The 13,225-nt window shown below is 41.7% G+C and overlaps 1 protein-coding gene across 5 annotated transcripts in view; it reads left to right on the top strand.

Annotated features, from left to right (window-relative positions):
• The window catches only part of CAPRIN1 (cell cycle associated protein 1), a 49,785-nt gene that overhangs the window by 25,496 nt on the left and 11,064 nt on the right, over positions 1–13,225 (top strand). For all 5 annotated transcript variants that reach the window (XR_014493015.1, XR_014493016.1, XM_083367205.1 and 2 more), the window contains exons 7-12: positions 4,802–4,939; positions 5,911–5,963; positions 6,048–6,134; positions 7,893–8,048; positions 8,253–8,358; positions 8,991–9,052. Coding sequence is in view for 3 of the 5 variants with exons in the window: in XM_083367205.1 (XP_083223331.1) it covers positions 4,802–4,939; positions 5,911–5,963; positions 6,048–6,134; positions 7,893–8,048; positions 8,253–8,358; positions 8,991–9,052 (602 nt within the window). In the remaining 2 variants the exon portion in view is untranslated. The remainder of the gene's footprint in view (positions 1–4,801; positions 4,940–5,910; positions 5,964–6,047; positions 6,135–7,892; positions 8,049–8,252; positions 8,359–8,990; positions 9,053–13,225) is intronic.

The following is a 13,225-nucleotide window of genomic DNA, read 5'->3' as shown; positions in this document are numbered from 1 at the left end:
TCAGCGGCAGCGGCTTCGATGACTCAGCGATGGCGTTATGCCCGGTTTGCCGGCCCCCCGGTTGGTTTTGCATATCCCAGATGGGTTGGCACCCCCACTGCTTCTGATGGCCCTGAAGGTTCCTGGGCTAGCCGGTTGATCCCGGTGGAGCCCAGTGGGGCCTTGTGGACTTGGGCCATTTTGAAGGACTTTGGAAGATCGGCGGGGAATTTAATGGACCTAGGGGAGCCAATCTTTGTTGACCACAGTCTGGAAGGCCCCAATAATTATCGAACTGAGGGCCTATGGACTGGTGGTCAGTTACAACCTCTGGGAATGACGAGACAACGGGGGACTTGGCTGTTATCAGAATTGACTATGATGGCTTGTTTTTGCTTTTACAATCGACTGCGCATTGCCCCTTATACCCCAAAGGACAGAGAATTCTGGGTATTGGCCATTGTGAGAGGATGGCCGAATTTACATCTCCTGCCCCTAGAGGTGAGAGCTCTATGGGGCAGGCCATACCCAGTGGGGTTGCTCCAGACTTCCATCCCCCCCCCGAGAATTGGCTCTGTAGCCGTAGTGAGAGGACGGTGGTAGGCCTGCCCGGGGGGCTTATCCAGCTGAGTGGCAGCGGCTGGACGGAGGCCTGGGACTCCCTCTCCGAATAGATCCTCCTCATGGACTATCATCTATGGACTGCCTGCGATTCGGACTGCTATTTATGCCTTCCTTTAAATATTCGTCCACGGACTTGTGCGCCCTCAGGGGTGCTCCCCCCTCCTGGATGCGACCCGCCTTGCCAGCCGATTATAACCTCGAGGAAGGGCCCATTTATTGGGACCCTGAGAGTTGGCTGGGCACGGGTAGGGGCCTTCGACGTAGACCTAATAAGAGGCCCCTGATTATTTTTCTTTCAAAATTTTTTAGGGGGTTAGGGAGGCGGGAGGGTTCTTTTGGTTGTTTGGATAAGGGGGGCTATCCAACTACCGCTGTTCTGGCTAGGGCCGATGGAGATCGCAGGGGGGAGGAGCGGGGGTCGGTCACCTCCGGGGCTCCAGGGCTGGTCGTGGGGCTACCTATTCCCACGACATCAGGGAATGGCAGCAGATGGAGGAGCAGAGGGCCGTATCGATCTCAGGGAAGGCCTCTCCGCTACTTACAAGCGGTGAAGCACTCCGACCCTCTGGCTCTACCCCAAGGTCCCGGGAGTGAGGGTGTGCAGCCCCCTGAGCTCCGGCTGGTGTATTTGAACGCCAGGTCCGTCTCTAATAAGGCTCCTCTCGTTCGTGATCTGGTCGAGGGTGAGCAGGCGGACCTGGCTTGCATCACAGAGACTTGGTTGGGCCCAGAGGGCGGGATTCCTCTGGTTGATCTTTGCCCACCAGGTTTCCGGGTGCTGCACCGGCCTCGGGCTCAGGGTAGGGGTGGGGGTGTGGCTGTTGTTATGAGGGAGACCTTGTGTCCGCGGGAGGCCACTGTTCCTCAGATAGTCGGGTGTGAGTCTCTCTTTTTGAGATGCGGCCCTGGTGCGCAGTTGGGCTTGCTGCTGGTGTACCTTTCGCCTAGTCACGCAGCAGCAGCCCTGCCTGAGCTGCTCGATGCCCTCTCTGGGCTGGTGGTTGAGTTCCCGAAACTTATAGTTTTGGGGGACTTCAACCTACCATCACTGGGAGGATCATCTGAGTTGGCCCGGGAGTTCATGGCTTCCATGACGGCCATGGACCTGACGCAGGTAATTTCGGGACCGACTCATGAGGGAGGCCACACCCTTGACCTAGTTTTCTTATCTGGACGGTGGTTAGATGATCTTGGTGGGGGCTCTCCAATTATTATGCCCCTGTCATGGACCGATCATCATCTCCTGCGGCTGGTCTTCCGTTTTGCCACCCCCCGCCGTGGGTGTTTGGAACCAATTAAATGGTACCGCCCCAGACGCTTAATGGATCCCCAGAGGTTCCAGCCAGCTCTGGGGTCCCCACCTGCCTCCCTTGCTCACAGCTCGGCAGATGCCTTAGTGGAAGCCTGGGAAAGGACGGCCACTGAGGCTCTTGACCGAGTTGTACCCCTGCGGCCCCTGACCCGGTGCAGATCCCGTCGAGCTCCATGGTTCTCTGCGGAGCTTCGGGAGATGAAGCGTCGGAGACGGGGCCTAGAGAGCGGTTGGAGGTCCAGCCGATCCGAATCCGACCGATTGCGACTAAGAGCCTACATTAGGTCTTATCTCGCTGCGATAAGGGAGGCGAGGTCTAACCACTTCGCCACCCTTATCGCGTCCGCAGATAATCGCCCGGCCGCCCTGTTTAGGGTGACTCGCTCCCTCCTAAATCAGGAGGTGAGGGAGGATCCCTTGCAGGGCCGTGCCGAGGAGTTTAACCAACATCTGTCGGACAAAATCGCTCGGATTCGGACCGGTCTGGACTCTGACTGGGCAGAGTCTGACGATCAGGACACGGGTGGTCTTGTCGATATTACCTGGGAGGAGTTTGATTCTGTGACTCCGGAGGAAGTGGACAGGATCATGGGGAGGCTGAGCACCACCACATGTTTATTGGACCCGTGCCCTTCCTGGCTGGTCTATGCAGCCCGGGAGAGGACACGCAGCTGGTTCCAGGCAGTTATATCGGCTTCTTTGAGTGAGGGTATCTTCCCCGCCGTCTTGAAGGAGGCGGTGGTGAGGCCTCTCCTCAAGAAGCCTGCCCTGGACCCAGCTGTATTGAACAACTTTCGTCCTGTCTCCAACCTCCGCTTTCTTGCGAAGGTTGTTGAGAGTGTGGTGGCGCATCAGCTCCCTCTGGTCCTGGATGAAGCGGATTATCTAGACCCTTACCAATCGGGTTTCAGGCCCGGGCACAGCACGGAGACGGCATTGGTTGCGCTGGTGAATGATCTCTGGAGGGCTCGGGACAGAGGGCATTCCTCTGTTCTAGTCCTATTAGACCTCTCGGCGGCTTTCGATACCATCGACCATGGTATCTTGCTGCGGCGTCTCAGGGGATTGGGAGTGGGAGGCACAGTTTTACAGTGGTTCTCCTCCTATCTCTTGGGACGTTCGCAGTCGGTGTTGGCAGGGGGGCAGAGGTCGACCGCGAGGTCTCTCATTTGTGGAGTTCCTCAGGGGTCGGTCCTCTCGCCTCTCCTGTTCAACATCTACATGAAGCCGCTGGGTGAGATCATTCGTGGCTTTGGAGTTGGGTATCATCAGTACGCTGATGATACCCAACTTTTCTTTTCGACCCCAAACCACCCCAGTGATGCCCTCAACGTGATGTCCCGTTGCCTGGAGGCGGTTCGGGTCTGGATGGGGAGGAACAGACTTCAACTCAACCCCGACAAGACTGAGTGGCTTTGCATACCTTCATCCCGGGTTTATTCGGACATTCCACCTCTGGCTATGGGGGGTGAACTATTACCCCCCGTAGATAGGGCTCGCAACTTGGGAGTCCTCCTAGATTCACGGCTCACCTTAGAAGACCACATAGGAGCTGTGACTAGGGGGGCCTTCGCCCAGGTTCGCCTGGTGCGCCAGTTGCGGCCCTATCTTAGCCGGGATGATTTGCGCACGGTCACTCATGCGCTCGTGTCCTCTCGTCTGGACTAGTGCAACGCTCTCTACATGGGGCTGCCCTTGAGGACCACCCGGAAGCTCCAACTGGTACAGAATGCAGCCGCGAGAGTGGTGTTGGGAGTCTCCCGATACTCCCACGTTACACCTCTGCTCCGTGAGCTGCATTGGTTGCCAGTTGTCTTCCGGGTGAGATTCAAGGTACTGGTAACGGTGTTTAAAGCCCTCCATGGCATGGGGCCGGAGTACCTTAGGGAACATCTGCTGCCGGCATCAAGCTCCCTGCGCCCTGTGCGTTCCCACAGAGAGGGCCTCCTCAGGGTGCCACCGATCAGAGAATGTCGATTGGTGGCCCCCAGGGGGAGATCCTTCTCTGTGGGCGCTCCGGAGCTGTGGAATCAGCTACCGGTAGAGCTCCGGATGGCGCCCGATCTTCGCTCCTTTCGTCGCGATCTCAAGACATTTTTGTTTGTACAAGCTGGCCTAGCCTGATGGGGATCGGTGGGGTTGTTTTATTTTTGCTCTTTTAATTTTATCTCGGGGTTTTTTTAGAACTGTACTTCTATTGTTTTTAATTAGGGCAATTGTTTAATCACTTTTTAATGTTTGTATTGGCTATTTTATTCTGCCCTGTGAACCGCCCTGAGTCCTCAGGGAGAAGGGCGGTATATAAATGTTATTAAATTAAATTAAAATTAAAATTAAATTATTGTGTAATATTAGAATTCTAAGCAATGTTGGGCAGTTGAATCTGGGTTATAGTTAATTTGGTTCAATTAATTTTTTAAGGAAGTAAGATTTCTTGTTGCTCATTAATATTAAGATGGCTACTTAATGTAGACGTAGGAAGAATGTTGTACACTTGTATACTCTAGAGTAAGCCTGCCCAGTAAAATGATTTTTTGTTTTTCTTTTTCCTTGTTAAAAGTATCAGGTCAAAATATTTGTTCCTGTTAATAATTGTACAGAAATATTAAAAGCAAATATTTATGATGCTGTGTATTTTCTATTTATATAATATTATATGTATATTATAGAATCTTGAGGAAAAATCAGTCAAAATGCATTTCTGTTTATATTACAACAAATATACATGTATTTTAATATACTTCTGTAAATAGAAACAATTTTTAAAATTGAGGTACTTTTTAAAATATGGAATAATCGAAACATAATGATAGTTTCTCTCATGTAGTTAATGTAAAGATATTTGGCAAGTGACACAATAAAAAAGTGCTGTTTTCATGGTTACAGATAAAGCCCTAAAAGAAATTGTTGAACGCATTCTTCAAACAAGTTATTTTGACAGTGCTCACAACCATCAAAATGGACTTTGTGAAGAAGAAGAAACAGCATCTGCACCCACAGTTGAAGATTCTGTGACAGAAGCTGGTAACTAAAAGAAATAACTGATTCTGATCCTAGTCATGTTAATTGAAGAATACCACTTTGCTCAATGGGAGTTATTTCTGAGAGATTTGTAGAATTTTTGTAACCTTGTGTGTACTTATTTGTTGAGTGTAGTTTACTTACTATACTATGTCATATATAAGAGGCTATACTCACACTACACGCTTAGAAGTTGATTTTTAAATTGTTCTCACATTTATTTTCATACAAAGTAAATTGGTCACATGTAGGTCACACTGGCCAGCCTTTAAAAACTAGGCTAGCAAGGCGTCTATTAAATCAAACCACAGAAACCTGTAGCTTTTTTGAACTCAGGAATTGTATCTTTTTAAAAAATAAATAAATAAATGGTGGTGTTAGCTTCTGGATTTACAAGAATATATGTTTAGTGAAATAGTCACAAGAAGAAGCCAGAATTTTTAGACTTTGTTTATTCAAAGGCTTAATATATAAAATGGGAGCAGAATCAGGTATAAGTTACCCATTTTGCCCTTTCTTCCAAACAAGAAGTAGGTTTGAGAGATGTTAATGGGTGGGATGGATCCCTTAACTCAAGGCATTATTTTACTTGTTAAAATTTCCACAACCCCAAAAATGAGCTGAAATGTTTTGCCTGCCAGTTCCTGGGATACTCGGATGGGGTGGGGAATAGGGGCGCACAATATTTATTAAACATACAGTTCAAGAGAACTATTAAATAATGAAATATCTTCAGATTTTCAGACCTGTACTTTGTGGATTGAAATAATCCGGGGTTATAATTTTACTTCACAGCTAAAAATATAGATGAATTGAGTGTTTTTACTATTTTTTTATTTTATTTTAATTTATTTGATTGTTGGAGCCATCCACAATTGCTGAAAATCAGGCATAGAAGTTTAATAATTAAATATTATTAATATAAATATTCATTTTAATAAAAGCTTTATGTAAAGAGTGTATTTTCCTCACAGAGCCAGAACCAACAGAAGAATACACTGAGCCGAGTGAAGTTGAATCAACAGAGGTACTCTTTAGTAGAAATACTGTAGTCGCCTTTCTAGAATGAATGTTGTTGGTTTATTGTTGTATTGTTTCACTTTTATTTCAGTATGTAAACAGACAGTTCATGGCAGAGGCTCAGTTCAGCAATAATGAAAAGGAACAAGTAGATGAATGGACAGTTGAAACTGTTGAGGTAAATTGTTACATATGTTTTATAAAATTTCAGTAAGTTATAATTCCTTCATAACTTATAACTACAATTAAAATAGCATAATTAATCTTGAACCAGTTCTCAAAAAAAAACCTCCTTTGACAGGAATGAATATTTTCTCCAAATATAGGAGTCCTCGGGTTACAACAACTTGTTCAGCGACTATTGAAAGTTGCAACATTGCTGAACAAGTGGTACTTATAATGGGGCCCTTGAAGTTCTGGCTGGGTGCTTGGCAACTAACTCGCACTTGGAATAGTTGTCTTCCACTTACATGATCACAATTTTGTGACATTCTTTTGGGTTTTCCAGTAAGCAAAGTCAATGGGGAAATGGCAAGGAAAGTTGCAAGTTGCTTTGGTAAGTGTCTTAACCATGCACCCTTTCTCCCCCCCCCCCCGCCATCCTTCTGCACTTGCGCCATGCTGATCAACTGCACACCCTCAAGTTGCTGTACTTGTATAATGCCTACTGGCTATTCATGCAGTCTCCCTGGCCACATACGCCCCCTTGCTCCCCACTGGCATTGGTTATTGGAAGCTGGCAGGAAGTTGCAAAGAGGTGCTTGCTTAATGATGGGGACTGAAAGGATTGCCAAGATTAAGTGATACGGTCATGTGACATTGTGCTTTACAACTGCATTGCTTAGCGACCAAAATTCCAGTCTTAATTGCTGTTGTAAGTCAAGGACTACCTGTATTTATTAGTATTGTATTATTTTATATACTATGTTAGTTTATCTAGAAATCCTTACAGATATAGTTTGAGCCTTTATCAGTATAAAACACAAATGGATCAGAACTGATGAAAATGGAAAATTTTAGCAGCTGAATGGTTGTGCATACAGTATCGACAGTAATAGCAAGCACTGAATATTAGTGATAATTTCATTGATATAAAGAGCATTTGAGCACTAATATAAAATAAAAATAAACAATCATACAGTTAGCATTTTCTTATAAATTCATACCAACTCTGTTGTTGAAATTGTGTAATCTCATTAAGTTAAATATGTGTTTAATTAGATTCTAACATTTAAGGTTGCTATCTTTCCCCCTTTATAAAGATGTATCTACAGGCTGTCCTCAAATATACAACCACAGTTAGGACTGGAATTTGGGGCACTAAGTAATGCAGTCATTAAGTGAGCCATCACATGAGCAGACCTCATTTTGCTACCATTTTTATCATGGTCATTAAGTGAATATGGCTTCCCAAATGGAATTTACTTGTCAGAGGCTGACTGGCAATATCTCAAATCGCTATCATGTTTTGCAAGAGGCTGCAACAATAGTAAATATGAACCTGTTGCCAAGCACCCGAATTGTGATCACATGACTGCAAGCATGGTACAAAGTTTGTAACTTTGAGGACGGGTTGTAAGTCACTATTTCCCTATTTCCAAGGCCATTGTAACTGAATTGTTGTTAAATGAATGGTCGTAAGTCGAGGACTATCTGTATAAAATCACTTGATTACTGTCATATTATTAAAATCCCAAGCATGCTATTATTTACAGAGATCTAGCATATAGTGCTAGCTTCGTTCAAATCATCCTTCCCATTTTTGTACATTTTAAAGGAAATAATGACCCAGATCTTAACTATTTAAAACTGAAAAACATTTATATTCTTTTTCCTGGAGTACAAATATACTATTGTCACAAGGTTGCTAGTAGATAATATTGTCAATTTGCCATTTAATTGTGGACTGACTGAAATTGTATTATTTTTAATGTAGGTGGTAAATTCACTCCAGCAGCAACCACAAGCTACATCTCCCCCACTTCCAGATGCACATACACTTACAGCTGTAGCTCAAGCCGATCCACTTATTAGAAGACAACGAGTGCAGGATCTTATGGCACAAATGCAAGGCCCATATAACTTTATGCAGGTAATTAATAATTTAATTAATACAAGATTACAGTATTTTTAAATATGTGTAGTGGAGAACTGTTTAATTGAACTGAAACAGAATTTGGCACTGACTGATTTGCATTGATTTTGTCTGTGGTGAAGCTGTCTTAAATCTAGTCTTAATAATGTAAGAATTTATATCTTTAGTGAAGCTGGCTTAAATTTTGACTTAATTATCTAGGACTCTATGCTGGAATTTGAGAACCAAGCACTTGACCCTGCTATTGTTTCAGCTCAGCCTATGAATCCACAAACTTTGCAGATACCACAGATGGTTTGCCCTCCAGGTCTGTAATATAATATTGTTTGTATGTAGCAAACATATGTAGCAACGAAACTCAAGTAATTAAGTAATTTTACATTTCACTCCATTTTATATTCCATCTTTCCATTTGTAGAATGTTCAACTTTACAAGGAAAAAGTGAAGCTTAATAAAAATATTAAAAGGTTATTATAATATTTAAAAGTCTGGCTGAAAAGACACATTTTAAGTGTAATTTTTAAAGTGGAAAGAAAGGGACTTAACACACATTCTAAGGAAATAAGTCCCTTTGAAATGTTTCTCCAAGTCAGTCTATTTTTGAAATTGGGGGAATCCTCAAAAGAAATTTCTCCTGCAAGGTTTAATATGTGGACAGGTTTATAATGGAAGAGACAGTCCTTTGTTTACATCTTTAGAGGTTACAGTGACTGCTTATAAGCAATAGAAAATAGTTCTTCCAATACTGAATTACATATTTCAGTTTGTATGATTAGAAACTTACCTGATCCGTTTTGCACCAGCTGATATTTCTGGATATTTTTAAGGATAGTCCCATGGAGAAATTATAATAATCAACTGCAGCATAATGGGGCATTATGCTTAAAGAAACTGCCACTGTATTAATTTCAGTGTTGGTTGTATTATTCTATTTCTAGTTCATGCTGAATCTAGACTAGCACAAACAACCCAGGTTCCTGTACAACCTGAAGCCACACAGGTAAGAACCCTTGATAACTAATGGCTGAATATTTCTTTCCTCTTCCCCCCCTTTTTTAGGAATTGTTGAGCTAGGTTCTACAATACTTCATTAGCATGTAGTTAGAAGTGGATGAACTTTTCATATTGTACTTCCAGATTACCAAAACTGGAGCAATCTGTTTTCCTTTAAAAATCCAAGCTTGTATCTTTCACACTATTTTGACATGTCATCTGGAACTATTGAAGGTGTGCTTTGGAAAGGAAATATAGAAAAAAAAGTTTCCTCAGGCCTATGTAAAAACCCTGCTCTGGTTATATGAGAATCCACAAGCAATTAAAAATATTTATAAAACTTATTTTTCAAAAAAATTGAACCCCATCGTACTCAAAATAAGATACAGGTAGTAACTTAGCATACTGCTTAAAGGTAAAGGTTCCCCCGCACACGTGTGCTAGTCGTTTCCAACTCTAGGGGCCGGTGCTCATCTCCGTTTCAAAGCCGAAGAGCCAGCGCTTGTCCGAGGATGTCTCCGTGGTCATGTGGCCGGCATGAGTAGACGCCAAAGGCGCACGGAATGCTGTTACCTTCCCACTGTAGTGGTCCCTATTTTTCTACTTGCATTTTTACGTGCTTTCAAACTGCTAGGTTGGCAGAAGCTGGGACGAGTAACAGGCGCTCACTCTTGTTATGCTTAGTTTAGCATTAACTCCATTGGGGAAGTTACATAGGAAAAAAAAATCTGTAAACGCTTCTATGGTGTTTACATTTATATGTCTCCCATATGGAGACATCATAATGAGAAGGCAGGAAAAGTCTCTTAAAACTAAGGTTATATAAAACATTGGGTGGTCAGTTTCATGTGCTCTATGCTTGGATCGAAATATGTTTCACTTGGGTTACGTATTCCAAAAACAGAAGTAGAGGTGTTTAGGATGAGAGACATAGGGAAAATGACCAAGTGATGTGTAAAAACAGGTAAACAGAGGAGAAGAAAGGTTAGGGCTAGGTGCTAGGAAAGATAGATGGGCTGTTTTTTTCTAACACTTTCAAGCAGGGCAGACGAAAAATTGTTTCATGCATGAAACAAAATATATTTCATGTACTCAAAATTCTAAAGTAGCAATCACCGTGGGAAATTGTGGAAGTTGGCTTTATTTTAGTATTGGAATTAGCATGTTATTGTGACTTTTGTTTGTAATATTCTTTCCAAATTAGAACCATCCCTGTAAAGTATTTGGGGTGAATTGAATCATCACCATTAATTAATTTCATTATAGCGTCTTTCAAAATACTGTTCTCTTGCCCAAGCGTTTCTAGATAGTTGCTTACAGCCAGTGAGCATTGTCTGTGTAGAATGTATAATTTTTGTCCATTCATATGTCATCATCAGCTCCATCGGTTTTTACTGAGTCTAAATATGGTAGATTAGTTTAAATACCAATTAATTGTAGTTTTTAAAACATTTCTTTCTAGGACCAGTAAGTGGTTCATTGGACATTAAATAAATTTCTATTAAAATTAAGGATTATGATTAAAGATGAAGCCATGATTAAAACCACAAATGAAAATCAGAATAGAGTAAGCATTTCTTCTAACTAAAAATCTTGCTAATTTTTACTAGGAGTTTTAGAATGGCTAGTAAATAAATAAATGATCACAAATGGAGAGACTTTTGGAAAAATAATAAAAAACGTTAAATCTGTAATGCTTATAGAAATATGCAGAATGCAAAAAATCTGATTGTAATCCTCTTCAAATGCATGAATTATATTACTTAATTCTGATAAATGACAGTTTTAAGAACACACACTACTTGGAAACAAACTGTTTAAGTAACAGTTTAAGCAACATTTTATAATGGATATTAATACTTCCTTATTTCTAGCACATTTAAACAAAGCTATTTATAATTTTAATTTGTGCCAGCTTTTATGTTTCTATGTGACTGTCCACTTGCAATGTAATTGTATGCATAGAATGCCACATAGTAGGGCAAGCCAATGTTAATGGTATATTCAGGATGGCTGCTGAATACTTTATTCCAGTTTTTAGTTTATTCTTGGTTCTGTGATGAATATCTTCATCACTTTAGAGGTAGTTTTTTCTGTCCCTTAAAAAATCATAGAGGAGTATTTTTGAACTGTTAGCCAGTTTCTTGTATAAGTAGTCCTCTATTTATGAACATAATTTGGAGTTGAATTTCATTTGTTAAGCAATGTGGTCCTTATGGAAGTCATTAATGACCAGACCCAGTTTTATACTATTTTTATATCATAATTGTAAAGAGAATCCTGCTTCCCCAATTAATGTTGCTTGTTGGGAAGGTTGCAAATTATGATCACAGGATGCTGCAGCTGGTCATACATATGAGCTGGTTGCCAAGCAACCTAATTGCAATCATGTGATCACCAGGGTGGTAATGATTGTAAGTGCGAGTAGCAGGTTGTAAGTCACTTTTTCTGAGGCCATTGTAAGTTTGAATTAATTTCATTTAATTCAATTCAAATTTGAATCCAATGAACAGTTGTAAGTTGGGGAGTACCTGTAGCATTCATTCCAGTTATTTTTGAGATTTCATATCATGAATTCTCTTCTATTTACTGTTCATTTTTTATTTATGTCCTAATTTTCTGTTCAGTTGAATACTTAAGCTAAAATACAGTACAAATAGGAAATAAGTAGGAAATATAGATTTAAAATCAGTGCTAAAATCATTGAGTATTAATAATTAAAGCAGGTTTGGTACTAGCTGATGCTTCTGGTTACTTTTCAGGAGTAATGGTAAGCTATATTAGTCATGTCAAGATAGGTGGCAAGGAGCAGTGGACTTGGGAGTCACTCGAATATTATTGGTGCTTTATTCTGCAGCTATGGATAATTTCCCCTGCAGTTTAATAAATACATAAGAGCATAGGCAACAACATGGAGCCCTATGGGATACCACTGGCCAGTAATCTAGATGGTAGTAGTCAGTAGTCTCACAGTACTGCCTTCTGTGCACAGTCCAGAAAAATACACTGAGACCATTGCAAGGCCCATTCTCATCAGATTGTTCAGAATGACGCCATGTTGAATAGTATCAAAGCTTCCCACAACTCCAGGACAACTATTTACATTTGCATCATTTAGTTTCCAGCAAAGGTTGTTTGTTAGGCTTCTAATCTAATGCCTGATCTGTTCTATAGAGTCTATAATTCTATAGATTCCGTAGACTGCTTTATTTCTTCCATAGACTGCTTTATTTCTCCATAGACTGCTTTATTTCTTATTTGCTATTCAGTGGTGAAATAAAATGGTTACAGATTAGACAAGTTCAGAAGCCTTTCCCTTCCTAGCACGTGAAGAGAACTAAACAAACAAACAAATAAATAAAAATAAGTAGTCCTTGATTTAATACTACGACAGGGACCGGAAAATTAATAATTAAGCAATGTGGTTATTGTGATGTCTTCTGACTGCACCCAGTTTGATGAACTTTTCTCCTGTGGTCAATAAATCAATCACCATGGTTGTTCAGCGAGACATGTGACCATGACTTGTGACCTTCTCTGCTGGCTTCCCCATTGACTTCGCTTGTTGGAAGTTGGCTGAGAATGTCGCAAATTGTGATTGCATGACAGTGGGACACTGACTGTTGTAAATACACAATAGTTGCCAAGTGCCGGAGTCACAGTCACATGACTGCAGGGAGACTGCAATGGCCATGAGTCGTTTTTTGCAGTACCATCATTCCTAAATGAATGCTCATAAGTAGGAATTGTCATTAGCAAATGGCTTTGATAGGTGACAGATTTAATTATCTCTCAAAATTTGCTCAGGGCTTTCCTCCTGCTTTGCAAATCAGTGCAGGTTACCCAGGCAAAATGCGGATGAGATGAATGTGCTCCTACTTTGCTGGTGCAAGGTTTGCCCAGGCAGAACAGCAGCAAATTTGACAGCATTCCTGCCTTGCAAATAACAGGCTTAATCAACTTTTAAGAAATTTTTCAACCCCTCCCATTTACGTTGCTTATCACCCGCTTGGGATTCATGACCCAGTGTGAAAAATCCTGGATTAGGCAGCAATTAGAAAATCTGTTTAAGTAATCTTTGAAAAAAAAGATAACATTTCTTTATCTTTGGTAATAGGCACACTTACTTATTACATCAGTCATTGTTACTTAATTTGCCTTGGTTCAGAGACTGGGCTTT

This window comes from Vipera ursinii (assembly GCF_947247035.1).
Source record: "Vipera ursinii genome assembly, chromosome: 1".
NCBI lineage: Eukaryota > Metazoa > Chordata > Lepidosauria > Squamata > Viperidae > Vipera > Vipera ursinii.
The sequence above is the reverse complement of the archived record's forward strand: the minus strand, read 5'-3'. Positions and strand labels throughout refer to the sequence as shown.